The 19,725-nt window shown below is 46.7% G+C and overlaps 2 protein-coding genes and 1 long non-coding RNA gene across 23 annotated transcripts in view; 1 reads left to right on the plus strand and 2 right to left on the minus strand.

Annotated features, from left to right (window-relative positions):
- The first annotated feature begins 2,140 nt into the window (after positions 1-2,140).
- b3gnt2l (UDP-GlcNAc:betaGal beta-1,3-N-acetylglucosaminyltransferase 2, like) lies at positions 2,141-14,837 on the plus strand. The gene is made up of 2 exons (XM_035765142.2): positions 2,141-2,588; positions 13,194-14,837. Exon 2 carries the CDS (start codon positions 13,360-13,362, stop codon positions 14,671-14,673), a length of 1,314 nt encoding a protein of 437 aa, XP_035621035.1. The 5' UTR covers positions 2,141-2,588; positions 13,194-13,359; the 3' UTR covers positions 14,674-14,837.
- Positions 14,838-14,942: 105 nt separating this feature from the next.
- On the minus strand, positions 14,943-16,119 carry LOC127909423 (uncharacterized). 21 transcript variants are annotated; one of them, XR_008071225.1, is made up of 3 exons: positions 15,958-16,118; positions 15,486-15,915; positions 14,943-15,227 (listed from the first exon to the last, which is right to left on the minus strand). It is a non-coding gene; the product is annotated as an uncharacterized LOC127909423 (long non-coding RNA). The 21 variants fall into 21 exon arrangements; XR_008071217.1 differs by having other exon boundaries at positions 14,943-15,270; XR_008071191.1 differs by having other exon boundaries at positions 15,168-15,313.
- A 1,325-nt stretch (positions 16,120-17,444) lies between these two features.
- bckdha (branched chain keto acid dehydrogenase E1 subunit alpha) overlaps positions 17,445-19,725 on the minus strand; it is a 43,184-nt gene continuing 40,903 nt past the window's right edge. Inside the window, exon 8 of the mRNA XM_052470761.1 lies at positions 17,445-19,683. Coding sequence (XP_052326721.1) covers positions 19,341-19,683 — 343 coding nt within the window. The 3' untranslated portion in view covers positions 17,445-19,340. The remainder of the gene's footprint in view (positions 19,684-19,725) is intronic.

Genomic DNA, 19,725 nt, shown 5'->3' on the forward strand with positions numbered 1-19,725 from the left:
TTCCATTTAGTACATTTTAGCCATTACAACTAGCCTGTGTAAATGGTGTGACTAGCTAACTAGCTAGTTAGCGGTGGTGGTGCGCGCTAAATAGCGTTTCAATCGGTGACTTCACTCGCTCTGAGACCTTGAAGTAGTGGTTCCCCTTGCTCTGCAAGGGCTGTGGCTTTTGTGGAGCGATGGGTAACGATGCTTCGAGGGTGACTGTTGTCGATGTGTACAGAGGGTCCCTGGTTCGAGCCCAGGTATGGGGTGAGGAGAGGGACGGAAAGCTAAACTGTTACACCTGTCCTCCTATATCTCATCCCACCAGCCTCCATTGCTGGATATTCAATAGGGGAATTTCAATTGCATACTCCTGGAGTCCTCTCTCCTCAACCAATTGCATACTCCTGGAGTCCTCTCTCCTCAACCAATTACATACTCCTGGAGTCCTCTCTCCTCAACCAATTACATACTCCTGGAGTCCTCTCTCCTCAACCAATTGCATACTCCTGGAGTCCTCTCTCCTCAACCAATTGCATACTCCTGGAGTCCTCTCTCCTCAACCAATTGCATACTCCTGGAGTCCTCTCTCCTCAACCAATTGCATACTCCTGGAGTCCTCTCTCCTCAACCAATTGCATACTCCTGGAGTCCTCTCTCCTCAACCAATTGCATACTCCTGGAGTCCTCTCTCCTCAACCAATTGCATACTCCTGGAGTCCTCTCTCCTCAACCAATTGCATACTCCTGGAGTCCTCTCTCCTCAACCAATTGCATACTCCTGGAGTCCTCTCTCCTCAACCAATTACATACTCCTGGAGTCCTCTCTCCTCAACCAATTGCATACTCCTGGAGTCCTCTCTCCTCAACCAATTGCATACTCCTGGAGTCCTCTCTCCTCAACCAATTGCATACTCCTGGAGTCCTCTCTCCTCAACCAATTGCATACTCCTGGAGTCCTCTCTCCTCAACCAATTGCATACTCCTGGAGTCCTCTCTCCTCAACCAATTGCATACTCCTGGAGTCCTCTCTCCTCAACCAATTGCATACTCCTGGAGTCCTCTCTCCTCAACCAATTGCATACTCCTGGAGTCCTCTCTCCTCAACCAATTGCATACTCCTGGAGTCCTCTCTCCTCAACCAATTGCATACTCCTGGAGTCCTCTCTCCTCAACCAATTGCATACTCCTGGAGTCCTCTCTCCTCAACCAATTGCATACTCCTGGAGTCCTCTCTCCTCAACCAATTGCATACTCCTGGAGTCCTCTCTCCTCAACCAATTGCATACTCCTGGAGTCCTCTCTCCTCAACCAATTGCATACTCCTGGAGTCCTCTCTCCTCAACCAATTGCATACTCCTGGAGTCCTCTCTCCTCAACCAATTGCATACTCCTGGAGTCCTCTCTCCTCAACCAATTGCATACTCCTGGAGTCCTCTCTCCTCAACCAATTGCATACTCCTGGAGTCCTCTCTCCTCAACCAATTGCATACTCCTGGAGTCCTCTCTCCTCAACCAATTGCATACTCCTGGAGTCCTCTCTCCTCAACCAATTGCATACTCCTGGAGTCCTCTCTCCTCAACCAATTGCATACTCCTGGAGTCCTCTCTCCTCAACCAATTGCATACTCCTGGAGTCCTCTCTCCTCAACCAATTGCATACTCCTGGAGTCCTCTCTCCTCAACCAATTACATACTCCTGGAGTCCTCTCTCCTCAACCAATTGCATACTCCTGGAGTCCTCTCTCCTCAACCAATTGCATACTCCTGGAGTCCTCTCTCCTCAACCAATTGCATACTCCTGGAGTCCTCTCTCCTCAACCAATTGCATACTCCTGGAGTCCTCTCTCCTCAACCAATTGCATACTCCTGGAGTCCTCTCTCCTCAACCAATTGCATACTCCTGGAGTCCTCTCTCCTCAACCAATTGCATACTCCTGGAGTCCTCTCTCCTCAACCAATTGCATACTCCTGGAGTCCTCTCTCCTCAACCAATTGCATACTCCTGGAGTCCTCTCTCCTCAACCAATTGGATGAGAAAGACAGAGGTCTGCCCCTCTAACCTGTTCCGAGGAGAGAGGACCAGAGGAGTATGCAATTGAGAATCTTTCAGTGTGATAGGCAGTTGTTTGGACATGTTAATTGATGTTGCCACCCTGCCCAGTAGGATCCGACGCACGCAGAAGACAGCGCCATAGAGTTAGATAGAGGACTCCTCTTTACATCTGTGCTGCTATAGCACCTGTGACAGCATGGGCAGCGCCATTGAGACTACGTCACATAGGAATTCCCACCAACTTGACTACTTTAAAATGGCTACAGCATGGTGAAAGCCCTTCAATGGCAGTGCCCATGGCAAAATGGCTTTTAGGCCACTAGAGGCCTCTATCATTCTCTATGGGCTGGTCGCAGCTCCTGTGCCTGTGTGAGCTTGCCGGAAAATATGCTGTTGCCACTCCTTGAGATAATTAAGGGAAGTCTGTTTGCTTGTCAGTCCTGCGGTTGATCAAATGCAGCCTACAAAACGTTTTTGACACCGTAGGGACGTCTGATTCATCAGCCGACACTGAAAAGGAAGGAACTGGAGGAAAAGTTCCCGGACTGTAAGTAACGTTTTCTTCCCACCCTACCTTTCTGTGAATTGTAACCGTTGTGTACTAATTATGTTGTAAAATATTGCATTTGAACTATGCCTAAAGACATTTATCGCCAGAAACAATATTATAATGAAGTTGGAGCTACTAAACTAAATCCATCTACCCCCATATAATTATTTTAATTCTAACATATTTAATTCGAGGTTACAAAGACGGATTCGTCTACGATTGGTCGCTCGGACAGACTGACATATTATTCACAGTCCAATATACTTTTCTTTTAAAAACGTCACCGAGATTGCACGATAGTCACTTATTTGAGCGCACGGTCCCTAGTTTACATAGCTACATGTACAGTTACAGAGACGTAGACATGAACCATTGTTTTACTGTTCGGTCATTAGCCAACTTTTGACTAATTTAAACGAGGTTATTGTCGGTAGGGCTTTGATTGGTGCAATACAGTTATTTTATGTCGGGACTCCCCTTGGAAATAATATTTGTTGTTAAATTATTAACCCAACCACATGACTAAGCTATTTAAAAAAAAAAAATTTAAAAAAATTATAAAGAAAAGACAAAGTAAATCCCCTTCAGAGAAACGTTCTGTGAAGACTATTACCTAGTAACTGCTTAACCTACAAATCGATTCGTTGGTCAGGTGACCTTTCCCATGTCTCACTCTGCCTGGCGGTGGCACCTGTTGAATCTGTGTTGGCGGTGGGTTAGTTTGATCTGTGTCGTTATATCTGCCTGGCGGTGGGTTAGTTTGATCTGTGTCGTTATATCTGCCTGGCGGTGGGTTAGTTTGATCTGTGTCGTTATATCTGCCTGGCGGTGGGTTAGTTTGATCTGTGTCGTTATATCTGCCTGGCGGTGGGTTAGTTTGATCTGTGTCGTTATATCTGCCTGGCGGTGGGTTAGTTTGATCTGTGTCGTTATATCTGCCTGGCGGTGGGTTAGTTTGATCTGTGTCGTTATATCTGCCTGGCGGTGGGTTAGTTTGATCTGTGTTCTATCTGCCTGGCGGTGGGTTAGTTTGATCTGTGTCGTTATATCTGCCTGGCGGTGGGTTAGTTTGATCTGTGTCGTTATATATCTCCGTGTTCTATGGATGCTGTACAACTATTATTTTCCATTTCAATCTTTTTAATCTGGGCAAGTGGATGGTGCCTTTTCCTTAACGACAGTCAAGGTATTACCCCTCCCTCCCTCCCTCCTTCTCTCCCTCCCTCCTTCTCTCTCTCCCTCCCTCCTTCTCTCCCTCCCTCCCTCCTTCTCTCCCTCCCTCCCTCCTTCTCTCCCTCTCTCCCTCTCTCCCTCTCTCCTCCCTCCCTCTCCCTCCTCTCCCTCTCCCTCCCCCTCTCTCCCTCCTTCCCTCTCTCCCTCCTTCCCTCTCTCCCTCCTTCCCTCTCTCCCTCCTTCCCTCTCTCCCTCCTTCCCTCTCTCCCTCCTTCCCTCTCTCCCTCCTTCCCTCTCTCCCTCCTTCTCTCCATCCCTCTTTCTCCTCTCTCACAATAACAAACACTACCCCCCTCCCTCCTTATCCTCTCCCTCTTTCTCCTCTCTCACAATAACAAACACTACCTCCCTCCTTCTCCTCTCCCTCCTTCTCCTCTCTCACAATAACACACAAGGTCCTGGTTGTGTCCCAAACCCTGGTCAAAAGTAGTGTATTAAATAGGGTGCCATGTAGGGAATAGGGTTTCATGTAGGGAATAGGGTTTCATGTAGGGAATAGGGTGCAGTGTAGGGTGCAGTGTAGGGGATAGGGTGCAGTGTAGGGGATAGGGTGCCGTGTAGGGGATAGGGTGCCATGTAGGATGCAAAAGCCTCTGTTCTCTAGGTGTTGACTCTAGCTGGCCCCTCAGGAATGAGAACGGTTGATTACTCTGCCTGTAGGAGTTCCTAATGACTCACAGGTGAGGTGAGTGGAGAGTACACAAGGTGCAGTCCTCTCTAGATATTCTAACTGTTCAACCACCTTTTTATTTACATGAATACGCTCTTGATATTTATTTATTTATTTATTTGGAAAGTACTCAGACCCCTTTACTTTTTCCACGTTTTATTTTAGTCTTAATCTAAAATGGATTAAATTGTTTTCCTCCCCTCATCAATCTACACACAATACCCCATAATGACATCACAATACCCCATAATGACATCACAATACCCCATAATGACAAAGCATTTAAAAAAAAAAAAAAAAATCATATTTGCATAAGTATTCAGACTCTTTACTCAGTACTTTGTTGAAGCACCTTTGGCAGTGATTACAGCATTGAGTCTTCTTGGGTATGACGCTACAAGCTTGGCACACCTGTATTTGGGGAGTGTCTCTCATTCTTCTCTGCAGATCCTCTCAAGCTCTGTCAGGTTGGATGGGGAGCGTCGCTGCACAGCTATTTTCAGGTCTCTCTAGAGATGTTTGATTGGATTCAAGTCCGGAGTCTGACTGGGCCACTCAAGGACATTTAGAGGGCCCGCTGTGTTGGGGATCAGCATGGTGGATGTGTTGTTATCTACCCTCACCACCTGGGGGCGGCCCATCAAAGTCCAGGGTCCAGTTGCAGAGAGAGTGGTTTAGTCCCAGGGTCCTTAGCTTAGTGATGAGCTTTGAGGGCACTGTGGTGTTGAATGCTGAGCTGTAGTCAATGAACAGCATTCTCACATAGGTGTTCCTTTTGTCCAGCTGGGAAAGACCAGTGTGGAGTGCAATAGAGATTGCATCATCTGTGGATCTGTTTGGGCGGTATGCAAATTGGAGTGGGTCTAGGGTTTCTGGGATGATAGTGTTGATGTGAGCCATGAATAGCTTTTCGGAGCGCTTCATGGCTACGGACGTGAGTGCTACGGGTCGGTAGTCAATTAGGTAGGTTACCTTGGTGGTCTTGTTCACAGGCACTATGGTGGTCTGCTTAAAACATGTTGGTATTACAGTCTCAGAGGTTGAAAATGTCAGTGAAGACACTTGCCATTTGGTCAGCACCTGCTCGCAGTACACGTCCTGGTAATCCGTCTGGCCCTGCGGCCTTGTCAATGTTGACCTGTTTAAAGGTCGTAGTCACATCAGCCGCGGACAGCGTGATCAGTCTTCCAGAACAGCTGGTGCTCTCATGCATGTTTCAGTGTCATTTGTCTTGAAGCAAGCATAGAAGTAGTTTAGCTTGTCTGGTAGTCTCAGCTGTGCTTCCATTTGTAGTCTGTAATGATTTGCAAGCCCTACCATGAGTGTCAGATCTTGGGGACCTTCAAGGCTGCAGAAATGTTTTGGTCCCCTTCCCCAGATCTGTGCCTCGACACAATCCTGTCTCGGAGCTCTACAGACAATTCCTTTAACCTCATGGGTTGTTTTTCTTCTCTGACTGTCAACTGTGGGACCTTTTTATATGGTCTGTGCCTTTCCAATCAATTGAATTGACCACAGGTGGACTTCAATCAAAGTTGTAGAAACATCTCAAAGATGATCAATGGAAACAGGATGAACCTGAGCAAAGAGTCTGAATACATTTCTGAAAACCTGTTTTTGCTTTGTCATTATGGGCTGGATAGGTTTTAATTATTAGAGTAAGAACTCAACTCAAGAACTAAACGTTTGTTATTACGTTTATTCTTCCCGAAGGATCGAGCAGCTGAATCGAAAAAGACCATATTCACACACACACACTGATATAGAACCCGTTCTCCTATGCTGAGTCTCCTCCTACACATCTGAACAGCCAATGCATCTCTGTTGCTAGGCAGAACATTGGTGATATCTGGTCCTCCTGAGTCTCCTCCTACACATCTGAACAGCCAATGCATCTCTGTTGCTAGGCAGAACATTGGTGATATCTGGTCCTCCTGAGTCTCCTCCTACACATCTGAACAGCCAATGCATCTCTGTTGCTAGACATAACCTTAGTGATATCTGTTCTTCCTCGCTTCATCTGACCTGACCTCTCACCCCAAAGTGCTCATTCCTCCCCATCTCACGGCTGTCATGGTGACTGGTACCAGACTGTGTCTCTTCTCCTCTCAGAGGATCCCTGATGGTTAACAGTAAAATATCCTGACATAATGTACATGTATTGTATACAGTTGAAGTCTGAAGTTTACATACACTTAGGTTGGAGTCATTAAAACTAGTTTACATACACTCAGGTTGGAGTCATTAAAACTAGTTTACATACACTTAGGTTGGAGTCATTAAAACTAGTTTACATACACTCCACAAATGTCTTGTTAACGAACTATAGTTTTGGCAAGTCTGTTAGGACATCTACTTTGTGCACGACACAAGTCATTTTTCCAACTATTGTTTACAGACAGATTATTTCACTTATAATTCATTGTATCACAATTCCAGAAGTTTAAATTCACTAAGTTGACACTACCTTTTTTAAAAATGTTTAAAGCTTACAAAATTAGAGAAAATGATGTCATGGCTTTAGAAGCTTCTGATAGGCTAATTGACATCATTTGAGTCAATTGGAAGTGTACCTGTGGATGTATTTCAAGGCCTACCTTCAAACTCAGTGCCACTTTGCTTGACATCATTGGGAATCAGCCAAGACCTAAGAAAATAAATTGTAGACCACCACAAGTCTGGTTCATCCTTGGGAGCAATTTCCAAACGTCTGAAGGTACCACGTTCATCTGTACAAACAATAGTACGCAAGTATAAACCATGGGACCACGCAGCCGCAATACCGCTCAGGAAGGAGACGCGTTCTGTCTCCTAGAGATGAACGTACTTTTTTGCGAAAATTACAACTCAATCCCAGAACAACAGCAAAGGACCTTGTGAAGATGCTGGAGGAAACAGGTACAAAAGTATCTATATCCACAGTAAAACCAGTCCTATATTGACATAACCTGAAAGGCCGCTCAGCAAGGAAGAAGCCACTGCTCCAAAACCGCCATTAAAAAGCCAGACTACGGTTTGCAACTGAACATTGGGACAAAGATCGTATTTTGGGAGAAATGTCCTCCGGTCTGATGGAACAAAAATAGAACTGTTTGGCTATAATGACCATCGTTATGTTTGGAGGAAAAAGGGGGAGGCTTGCAAGCTGAAGAACACCATCCCAACCGCGAAGCACGGGGGAGGCAGCATCATGTTGTGGGGGTGCTTTGCTGCAGGAGGGACTGGTGCACTTCACGACCTCAATTCTATAGAACATTTGTGGGTTGAACTGAAAAAGCGCGTGGGAGCAGGGAGGCCTACAAACCTGACTCAGTTACACCAGCTCTGTCAGGAGGAATGGGCCAAAATTCACCCAACATTTTGTGGAAGGCTACCCAGAATGTTTGACCCAAGTTAAACAATTTAAAGGCAATGCTACCAAATACTAATTGAGTGTATGTAAACTTCTGACCCACTGGGAATGTGACGAAATAAATAAAAGCTGAAAGAAATCATTCACTCTAAATATTATTCTGACATTTCACATTTTTACAATCAAGTGGTGATCCTAACTGACTTAAGACAAGGAATTTTAACTAGGACTAAATGTCTGAGTTTAAATGTATTTGGCTCAGGTGTATTTAAACTTCCGCCTTCACCTGTACATTACTCTCTCTCCCGCTGTGACATGAATATGTATGTCAGGTATTATATACCCAGGGTCCTTACATATTCTCAGAACCCAACAGGGTATTTTGTGTCAAATTTGACAAATTAATAAGTGTATACATTTTAGAAAATAAGGCTGTAATGTGGCAAAGGGAAGGGGTCTGAATACACTATACATGTTGCCCTCTCTCCAGTGTAGCCTGAATACACTACATGTTGCCCTCTCTCCAGTGTGGCCTGAATACACTATACATGTTGCCCTCTCTCCAGTGTGGCCTGAATACACTACATGTTGCCCTCTCTCCAGTGTGGCCTGAATACACTACATGTTGCCCTCTCTCCAGTGTGGCCTGAATACACTACATGTTGCCCTCTCTCCAGTGTAGCCTGAATACACTATACATGTTGCCCTCTCTCCAGTGTGGCCTGAATACACTACATGTTGCCCTCTCTCCAGTGTAGCCTGAATACACTACATGTTGCCCTCTCTCCAGTGTAGCCTGAATACACTACATGTTGCCCTCTCTCCAGTGTAGCCTGAATACACTACATGTTGCCCTCTCTCCAGTGTAGCCTGAATACACTACATGTTGCCCTCTCTCCAGTGTAGCCTGAATACACTACATGTTGCCCTCTCTCCAGTGTAGCCTGAATACACTACATGTTGCCCTCTCTCCAGTGTAGCCTGAATACACTACATGTTGCCCTCTCTCCAGTGTAGCCTGAATACACTACATGTTGCCCTCTCTCCAGTGTAGCCTGAATACACTACATGTTGCCCTCTCTCCAGTGTAGCCTGAATACACTACATGTTGCCCTCTCTCCAGTGTAGCCTGAATACACTATACATGTTGCCCTCTCTCCAGTGTAGCCTGAATACACTACATGTTGCCCTCTCTCCAGTGTAGCCTGAATACACTACATGTTGCCCTCTCTCCAGTGTAGCCTGAATACACTATACATGTTGCCCTCTCTCCAGTGTAGCCTGAATACACTATACATGTTGCCCTCTCTCCAGTGTGGCCTGAATACACTACATGTTGCCCTCTCTCCAGTGTAGCCTGAATACACTACATGTTGCCCTCTCTCCAGTGTAGCCTGAATACACTATACATGTTGCCCTCTCTCCAGTGTAGCCTGAATACACTACATGTTGCCCTCTCTCCAGTGTAGCCTGAATACACTACATGTTGCCCTTCTCCAGCCTGAATACCTACTCTCTCAGTGTAGCCTGAATACACTACATGTTGCCCTCTCTCCAGTGTAGCCTGAATACACTACATGTTGCCCTCTCTCCAGTGTAGCCTGAATACACTACATGTTGCCCTCTCTCCAGTGTAGCCTGAATACACTACATGTTGCCCTCTCTCCAGTGTAGCCTGAATACACTACATGTTGCCCTCTCTCCAGTGTAGCCTGAATACACTACATGTTGCCCTCTCTCCAGTGTAGCCTGAATACACTACATGTTGCCCTCTCTCCAGTGTAGCCTGAATACACTATACATGTTGCCCTCTCTCCAGTGTGGCCTGAATACACTACATGTTGCCCTCTCTCCAGTGTAGCCTGAATACACTATACATGTTGCCCTCTCTCCAGTGTGGCCTGAATACACTACATGTTGCCCTCTCTCCAGTGTAGCCTGAATACACTACATGTTGCCCTCTCTCCAGTGTAGCCTGAATACACTACATGTTGCCCTCTCTCCAGTGTAGCCTGAATACACTATACATGTTGCCCTCTCTCCAGTGTGGCCTGAATACACTACATGTTGCCCTCTCTCCAGTGTAGCCTGAATACACTATACATGTTGCCCTCTCTCCAGTGTGGCCTGAATACACTACATGTTGCCCTCTCTCCAGTGTAGCCTGAATACACTACATGTTGCCCTCTCTCCAGTGTAGCCTGAATACACTATACATGTTGCCCTCTCTCCAGTGTAGCCTGAATACACTACATGTTGCCCTCTCTCCAGTGTAGCCTGAATACACTACATGTTGCCCTCTCTCCAGTGTGGCCTGAATACACTACATGTTGCCCTCTCTCCAGTGTAGTCTGAATACACTACATGTTGCCCTCTCTCCAGTGTAGCCTGAATACACTATACATGTTGCCCTCTCTCCAGTGTAGCCTGAATACACTACATGTTGCCCTCTCTCCAGTGTAGCCTGAATACACTATACATGTTGCCCTCTCTCCAGTGTAGCCTGAATACACTACATGTTGCCCTCTCTCCAGTGTAGCCTGAATACACTACATGTTGCCCTCTCTCCAGTGTGGCCTGAATACACTACATGTTGCCCTGTCTCCAGTGTGGCCTGAATACACTACATGTTGCCCTCTCTCCAGTGTGGCCTGAATACACTACATGTTGCCCTCTCTCCAGTGTGGCCTGAATACACTACATGTTGCCCTCTCTCCAGTGTAGTCTGAATACACTACATGTTGCCCTCTCTCCAGTGTAGCCTGAATACACTATACATGTTGCCCTCTCTCCAGTGTGGCCTGAATACACTACATGTTGCCCTCTCTCCAGTGTGGCCTGAATACACTACATGTTGCCCTCTCTCCAGTGTGGCCTGAATACACTACATGTTGCCCTCTCTCCAGTGTGGCCTGAATACACTATACATGTTGCCCTCTCTCCAGTGTGGCCTGAATACACTATACATGTTGCCCTCTCTCCAGTGTGGCCTGAATACACTATACATGTTGCCCTCTCTCCAGTGTAGCCTGAATACACTATACATGTTGCCCTCTCTCCAGTGTAGCCTGAATACACTACACATGTTGCCCTCTCTCCAGTGTAGCCTGAATACACTATACATGTTGCCCTCTCTCCAGTGTAGCCTGAATACACTATACATGTTGCCCTCTCTCCAGTGTAGCCTGAATACACTATACATGTTGCCCTCTCTCCAGTGTGGCCTGAATACACTATACATGTTGCCCTCTCTCCAGTGTGGCCTGAATACACTATACATGTTGCCCTCTCTCCAGTGTAGCCTGAATACACTACATGTTGCCCTCTCTCCAGTGTGGCCTGAATACACTATACATGTTGCCCTCTCTCCAGTGTAGCCTGAATACACTACATGTTGCCCTCTCTCCAGTGTAGCCTGAATACACTATACATGTTGCCCTGTCTCCGGTGTAGCCTGAATACACTATACATGTTGCCCTCTCTCCGGTGTAGCCTGAATACACTACATGTTGCCCTCTCTCCGGTGTAGCCTGAATACACTATACATGTTGCCCTCTCTCCAGTGTAGCCTGAATACACTACATGTTGCCCTCTCTCCAGTGTAGCCTGAATACACTATACATGTTGCCCTCTCTCCAGTGTGGCCTGAATACACTATACATGTTGCCCTCTCTCCAGTGTAGCCTGAATACACTACATGTTGCCCTCTCTCCAGTGTAGCCTGAATACACTATACATGTTGCCCTCTCTCCAGTGTAGCCTGAATACACTACATGTTGCCCTCTCTCCAGTGTAGCCTGAATACACTACATGTTGCCCTCTCTCCAGTGTAGCCTGAATACACTATACATGTTGCCCTCTCTCCAGTGTAGCCTGAATACACTACATGTTGCCCTCTCTCCAGTGTAGCCTGAATACACTATACATGTTGCCCTCTCTCCGGTGTAGCCTGAATACACTATACATGTTGCCCTCTCTCCGGTGTAGCCTGAATACACTATACATGTTGCCCTCTCTCCAGTGTAGCCTGAATACACTATACATGTTGCCCTCTCTCCAGTGTAGCCTGAATACACTACATGTTGCCCTCTCTCCAGTGTAGCCTGAATACACTACATGTTGCCCTCTCTCCAGTGTGGCCTGAATACACTATACATGTTGCCCTCTCTCCAGTGTAGCCTGAATACACTACATGTTGCCCTCTCTCCAGTGTAGCCTGAATACACTACATGTTGCCCTCTCTCCAGTGTAGCCTGAATACACTACATGTTGCCCTCTCTCCAGTGTAGCCTGAATACACTACATGTTGCCCTCTCTCCAGTGTAGCCTGAATACACTACATGTTGCCCTCTCTCCAGTGTAGCCTGAATACACTACACATGTTGCCCTCTCTCCAGTGTAGCCTGAATACACTACACATGTTGCCCTCTCTCCAGTGTAGCCTGAATACACTATACATGTTGCCCTCTCTCCAGTGTAGCCTGAATACACTATACATGTTGCCCTCTCTCCAGTGTAGCCTGAATACACTACATGTTGCCCTGTCTCCAGTGTGGCCTGAATACACTACATGTTGCCCTCTCTCCAGTGTAGCCTGAATACACTACATGTTGCCCTCTCTCCAGTGTAGCCTGAATACACTACATGTTGCCCTGTCTCCAGTGTGGCCTGAATACACTACATGTTGCCCTCTCTCCAGTGTAGCCTGAATACACTACATGTTGCCCTGTCTCCAGTGTGGCCTGAATACACTACATGTTGCCCTCTCTCCAGTGTAGCTTGCTGGTTACATTTTGAAATGGAATTGGAATCTCCTACACAAATAACGTTTTATTGATACAATTCTACTTACCTGTCCAGTTTGATCTCCCACCTATTCCAGTTAAAGTATTACTCTGGAATTGACTAGCCTCATCTTAAACCTCATCTATTATCCTCATGTTCAACACTGTTTCTGGGTTATGTTGGATTTGTTTTTAGTCTTTATCAGCACACAGCAGTTGTTCTTTCTCTCGTGACACATTTAGACCACAGTATAAACCACAGGAAAACCTCTACACTCTCCATTTGACTGTCTTCCTGCTCGACTTTTAGTTTCTGCAAATCAGCCAACTCGTTTAGTTTTCCTTTTGTGTCCACCACTTGCCCTTTGACAGAAGTCATTGTAGCAAGCTAAGGCTTTGGAACATAGTACTGAGATTAGCCTATAGCCAAACAGAGGGATAGAAGACTTAAAAGACCATTTGATGGCAGATAGTTTGGATTCTTTACTAAGCTGTGAAAGACAAGTGCCTTTACAACTAGACAGAAAATGAACACAAGATTTTGTTTTCTTTCTCGTCACCAGGCAAACACAAGACAACAGGCACTGAAGAATCACCAAACAGGATTGTCTGGAATATCTGGATGGTTCTCTTCCTAGAACCCTGCCTCCATTCTAGAATCCTGCCTCATTCTAGAACCCTCCCACTCCCATGCTGTACTGCAGGTGAACCCCATCCAGGACCCAGAGGATGAGACGTATAAAGGCCCTCGTCGTCATGGCCTTCCTGTGCAGCCTCTGCCTCATCTTCTTGTACTCCTCACTCAACCTCCATCTGGCCCACAGACACAGAGCTCTACTGGAAGTCTCAGCCAACCCCAGGTCTGAGATCAGCTTTGAAACACTGTCCACCAAGCCGGTCCCAACTTACCCCAGACTGACCCTTACCAAGGACAGTACAAAAAGTGTCCCCATTCAGGTCACTGTTACACCTACTCCTGATCTCCACCAAGCTGCTGTCTTTGCCGCCCTCAAGAAGGCTGTACCTCAGAACACAGCCTATTGGAACCGTGTTCTTTACTCTGGCATCAGACGACTGGACAACGGGGGGAACTCAACAAGACCGGAGGCACTGGACTGGTCCCATTGCCGACACGACTCCGAGCAGCTGCGGACAAACATTCATGACTTTACTTCCTATCCAGAACTCCACCAGGACTTCCTGCTTGGGATGGAGTGTAGAAACCCTCCTATCCTGATTGACCAACCAGAGAAGTGCACCTCGGGAGACGGAGAAACCTTCCTCCTCTTCGCCATCAAGTCGACCCCGAGGAACTTTGAGCAGAGACAGGCGGTACGGGAGACGTGGGGGCGAGAAGCGCTGTATGGAGGAGGGGTCCGAGTTCGTATAGTGTTCCTGCTGGGATCCTCGTCATTGGACGAGCCCGACCTGAGCCAGCTACTGGTGCTTGAGGCGCGTCACCACGGCGACCTCCTCCAATGGGACTTCCACGACTCGTTCTTCAACCTCACGCTAAAGGAGCAGGTGTTCTACAGGTGGGTCCTGAGCCGCTGTCCTAAAGTCTCCTTTGTCTTTAAAGGGGACGACGACGTCTTCGCCAACACTGAGGCCATACTGGGCTACCTGCAGTCCCTGGAGCCGAACAAGAACTCAACGCTCTACCTGGGCCAGATCATCTCCACTGCTAGTCCCCTCCGCGACTCTAAGAGCAAGTACTACATCCCCCCGACCTTCTACGACGGACCTTACCCTGCGTACGCCGGGGGAGGCGGTTACCTCTTCTCGGGGTCGTTGATCGGACCGCTTTACGGCGTCTCCAAGTTCCTCCCTTTCTACCCCATCGACGATGTTTACTCTGGGATGTGCTTCAACGCACTGGGAATACTGCCGGAGGCACACGATGGCTTCCAGACGTTTGACATTCGCGAGCAGGACCGGGAGAACCCGTGCGTCCATAAGGAACTGCTGCTGGTGCACCGGCGGAGCCCGCGGCAGATCATTAGACTGTGGCGGAGCATACACAACCCCGTGCTCATATGTTGACCCCCCCATGTTGAGGGCTAGGGTCTCACACAACCCCGTGCTCATATGTTGACCCCCCCCCCCATGTTGAGGGCTAGGGTCTCACACAACCCCGTGCTCATATGTTGACCCCCATGTTGAGGGCTAGGGTCTCACACAACCCCGTGCTCATATGTTGACCCCCCATGTTGAGGGCTAGGGTCTCACTGAGCCTCGGTGGTGGATGTTGACCCCCCCCCATGTTGAGGGCTAGGGTCTCACTGAGCCTCGGTGGTGGATGTTGACCCCCCTCACCACTGACACAGGGTCAGATATTAAATTACCAATTTCCTCAATTCATATGCTGAACTATGGTTGCACGTTTTTGGGGAACGCTCAATACATTTTTTCAGAAAAGTTTTCCAGAAATCCTGGTTGGAGAGTCCCTTGCCTGCATATTCCTTCCTGATTGCGGGAATCTGCCAACCAGGATTTGGGAAAACCTGGGAATTTTGTGAAATTTTGCAACCTGTTTTTGTTTGTTGCAGCTGACCAGACAAGCCCTGTTCATATGCTGAATGGCCTGATTGAGACACCTCTTTCCACCCCCTAATGGTTAAGATCTGATCTGAGGGCCACCTCTTTCCACCCCCTAATGGTTAAGATCTGATCTGAGGGCCACCTCTTTCCACCCCCTAATGGTTAAGATCTGATCTGAGGGCCACCTCTTTCCACACCCTAATGGTTAAGATCTGACCTGAGGGCCACATCTTTCCACACCCTAATGGTTAAGATCTGACCTGAGGGCCACATCTTTCCACACCTTAATGGTTAAGATCTGATCTGAGGGCCACCTCTTTCCACACCCTAATGGTTAAGATCTGACCTGAGGGCCACCTCTTTCCACCCCCTAATGGTTAAGATCTGACCTGAGGGCCACCTCTTTCCACCCCCTAATGGTTAAGATCTGATCTGAGGGCCACCTCTTTCCACCCCCTAATGGTTAAGATCTGATCTGAGGGCCACCTCTTTCCACCCCCTAATGGTTAAGATCTGATCTGATCGCCACCTCTTTCCACACCCTAATGGTTAAGATCTGACCTGAGGGCCACCTCTTTCCACACCCTAATGGTTAAGATCTGATCTGAGGGCCACCTCTTTCCACCCCCTAATGGTTAAGATCTGATCTGAGGGCCACCTCTTTCCACCCCCTAATGGTTAAGATCTGATCTGAGGGCCACCTCTTTCCACCCCCTAATGGTTAAGATCTGATCTGAGGGCCACCTCTTTCCACCCCTAATGGTTAAGATCTGATCTGAGGGCCACCTCTTTCCACCCCCTAATGGTTAAGATCTGATCTGAGGGCCACCTCTTTCCACCCCCTAATGGTTAAGATCTGACCTGAGGGCCACCTCTTTCCACACCCTAATGGTTAAGATCTGACCTGAGGGCCACCTCTTTCCACCCCCTAATGGTTAAGATCTGACCTGAGGGCCACCTCTACCTTTTTAGCTTCACTCAATCAGGGATGGTTTCCACGACGACGGTGTCAAAAAAAAAATCCAGTAACTTTCCCAGAAATCCTGGTTGGAGGATTCCTCTTTATTCACTCCTTGTTTTTAGGAAGTGTGTTTATTTCTTCTTCTTGAAAACCAGGTGATTTTTTTTTTTGCAACTTCAGGCACGACACTGTCTGATCAACGATGTACTGGAACTACCAGTTAAAGGTTTATATGTAAATATGTTGGGCAATGCTTGAGGTGTTTTTTTTATTTTTTATAAACTGAACTCACAAGATTATAAAAGGTTTTCCATTTAAGCACCAGTTGACCTCTTATTGGTGAGTTGTGTCTGCATACTGTTCTAGATCGTTTATCCCCAACCCAAGTCCTCGAGTAACTTCACCAGCACACACCTGATTCAACTAATCATCAAGCCCTCAATCGGGGGGAGTTCGTCTGGGGAGTTCGTCTGGGACGTGAACATAAATGTGCTGTTGGGGGCGGGGACACTGTTCTAAATTGCATCCAGGATGTGTTTTACTGCCTGAGGTCCAGACTTAGTGACTGAGGACAATATGTTGCATACTTTGTTGTAAATGATTAAAATGTTTTATTTTTTGAGTGGGGAGGTGTATGACATTACGTAAAAGATGTAGTTAGTTATATGTAACAGATCGCTTTGATATGCTCCTCAGGGGACGAAGGACTGTACTTTTCATTGTGCAGAAAATGTAATAAAATACTGTGAAACTCCATTGTTGCTTTCAAAACAACTAGGTCAAATGTCAGTGATCTACAATTATTTATTTTTCCCCAGTGGTCTTGGAAATTTGACTTGAGGTGTGGAAAATAATAATCCTGCAGTCATTTAATTTGAAACTTTTCGTCGTGTGTTTATAGTATTTTAACTAGAATGTAATAAACCGAGCATGTATGAGATCAGCTCATTTGAGATGGATGTGAATTGGACTGTTTGCTGACTTGTAGGTCCAGACTACCAATTGGGGAGGAAAAGGGTGGTTAAAATTAAAAGTTTCAAATTAAATCACGATGCCAGATGGAGGGTCATGGTTGGTTTTGCACCACGGTGCCAGATGATGGGTCATGGTGCCAGATGGAGGGTCATGGTTGGTTTGGCACCACGGTGCCAGATGGAGGGTCATGGTTGGTTTGGCACTGTGGTGAACTATACAACAAGTTCTCAAACGGCTCGTCTCAACAACAGTTCGTTACGGCTTTGTGTGCCGTCTGTCCCCGTCCCAACTGATCAGTCAGCTGCTTTCTAGATGTTTATTCAGTAACCTGGACACATTTTTGGGAGTATAGTCAAACTTTATTAAACTCGAAAACACCTCAGCCATAGACCCCGATACCAAACAGCTAGAAAACTATGCATAGGAAACGAGTGGCAGTCTACAGTATTGCTCTGTAAAGGAGGAAACAGGCATGACACCACTGGTGTGGGTAGATTAAGTCAAGTCCTATTTCACTCAGGTATGAATAACCAGTGAGGAAAAACTGGTTTTATATGCCTTTTGCTCATTGGGTAGACTCATGCACTGATAAATGACTAATGAAGACCATTCAACTACTCATTTGTTGAGCCAGCAGGAAAATCCTGTTTTAACACAGGTGTTTTTTTTAATACGGTCTGCCTACTAGAATCAACCGACTAACTCAAACCTCTCCCCTGGAACTCAGATGTTTTTACCATGAACTAGCTCACGGCGTCTGATAATCGTGTGTTAGCTCTGAAATAGTTTAAATACACTGGTAAAAGCTGGGTGTCGCCAAGGAGGGGTTAACAGCAACAACCACAGGACTGACTGGGTCAGACTCTCATTCATTCAAAGCACACAAAAGAACTAGAGGCCCATAGTGGTCGATTAGAACAAAACCATCCTTAACATTAGCCACTCCCTCCCACTACTGGGCAGAAAGCTAAGAATTCCAGCCTGGTCAGAATACCAGAATAATTCTAGCCTGGTCAGAATACCAGAAAAGAATTCCAGCCTGGTCAGAATACCAGAAAAGAATTCTAGCCTGGTCAGAATACCAGAAAAGAATTCTAGCCTGGTCAGAATACCAGAAAAGAATTCTAGCCTGGTCAGAATACCAGAAAATAATTCCAGCCTGGTCAGAATACCAGAAAATAATTCCAGCCTGGTCAGAACACCAGAAAAGAATTCTAGCCTGGTCAGAATACCAGAAAAGAATTCTAGCCTGGTCAGAACACCAGAAAATAATTCTAGCCTGGTCAGAATACCAGAACTATAACTCTATGCAGAACAGTAGAATACAAAGTGTACAACAACAGTCCCATCTAACCCATCAGCCTCTCCTCACCTCCACACCCTGCTCCAGCCTAGGCCACATTCAACATGGCACAATGTTGTGGAACGTTCAGGTAGAAATATTTTATATAGAACAAACATGCCTCTGACACGAAGCAAAAGGAATCATGTCAGTTCTATTTGTGACATTTCTACCTGCAACGCTGTACAGTGTTTACCAAATGGCACCCTATTCCATATATAGTGCACTACTTCTGTCTGGAGTAGGGAATAGGGTGCCATCTAGAGTAGGGAATAGGGTGCCATCTAGAGTAGGGAATAGGATGCCATCTAGAGTAGGGAATAGGGTGCCATCTAGAGTAGGGAATAGGGTGCCATCTAGAGTAGGGAATAGGGTGCCATCTAGAGTAGGGAATAGGGTGCCATCTAGAGTAGGGAATAGGGTGCCATTAGAGTAGGGAATAGGGTGCCATCTAGAGTAGGGAATAGGGTGCCATCTAGAGTAGGGAATAGGGTGCCATCTAGAGTAGGGAATAGGGTGCCATCTAGAGTAGGGAATAGGGTGCCATCTAGAGTAGGGTGCCATCTAGAGTAGGGAATAGGGTGCCATCTAGAGTAGGGAATAGGGTGCCATCTAGAGTAGGGAATAGTGTGCCATCTAGAGTAGGGTGCCATGTGGTACTCTGTCAGAACCTGAAGGATGTACTATCAGCAGGACCAACGAGTCAGCCAGCTAACGAGCCTAAATATTATATATTTTTTAGACAGATAAACTTGGTCTAATTGATTCAACAAACAAAAAGTTTAGCTTTTTTAAATGAACCAGAAAAAGTTTTTTTTTCAATTTGTGATTGCTTATCAAAAGTTAGCCGGCTCACTCATTGATCCTGCTTTTTGTAGCGTACTACTGTGTTTACTTGGCGTAGGCATCCAGGGGATAATGCTCTTTATACTGCTGGACGTGTCTCCACATGGCCTCCTTCTGCTTGACCAGGTTAGGGGTCATCTCTTCATACACGTCAGAGAACATCAAGTCAGGGTGGGGCTTGTGTCTCTTCTCGGCCTTCTCAAACGCCTCCATCACCATCTTACGGCTCTGTTTCCTCCAGCTCCTCTCGTCCTCCTCGGACCACCAGGAGCGGGCCGTCATGTAGTGACGCAGCCGAGAGATGGGGTGGTCCTGTTTGTCCCAGTAGTTCACCTCATCTACGGAGCGGTAGGCCGAGCTGTCGTCACTGGTGCTGTGGTGACCAATCCTGAGGGAGGGAAGGAGAATGTCAGTGGGAGGTGAGGTAAAT

The sequence above is a fragment of the Oncorhynchus keta genome, chromosome 1 (genome assembly GCF_023373465.1).
Source record: "Oncorhynchus keta strain PuntledgeMale-10-30-2019 chromosome 1, Oket_V2, whole genome shotgun sequence".
NCBI classification, from domain to species: Eukaryota; Metazoa; Chordata; class Actinopteri; order Salmoniformes; family Salmonidae; genus Oncorhynchus; species Oncorhynchus keta.

What these genes read in the sequence shown, in the direction of transcription:
- b3gnt2l (XM_035765142.2), top strand. Translation starts at nt 13,360, where the DNA reads ATGAGACGTATAAAGGCCCTCGTCGTCATGGCCTTCCTGTGCAGCCTC.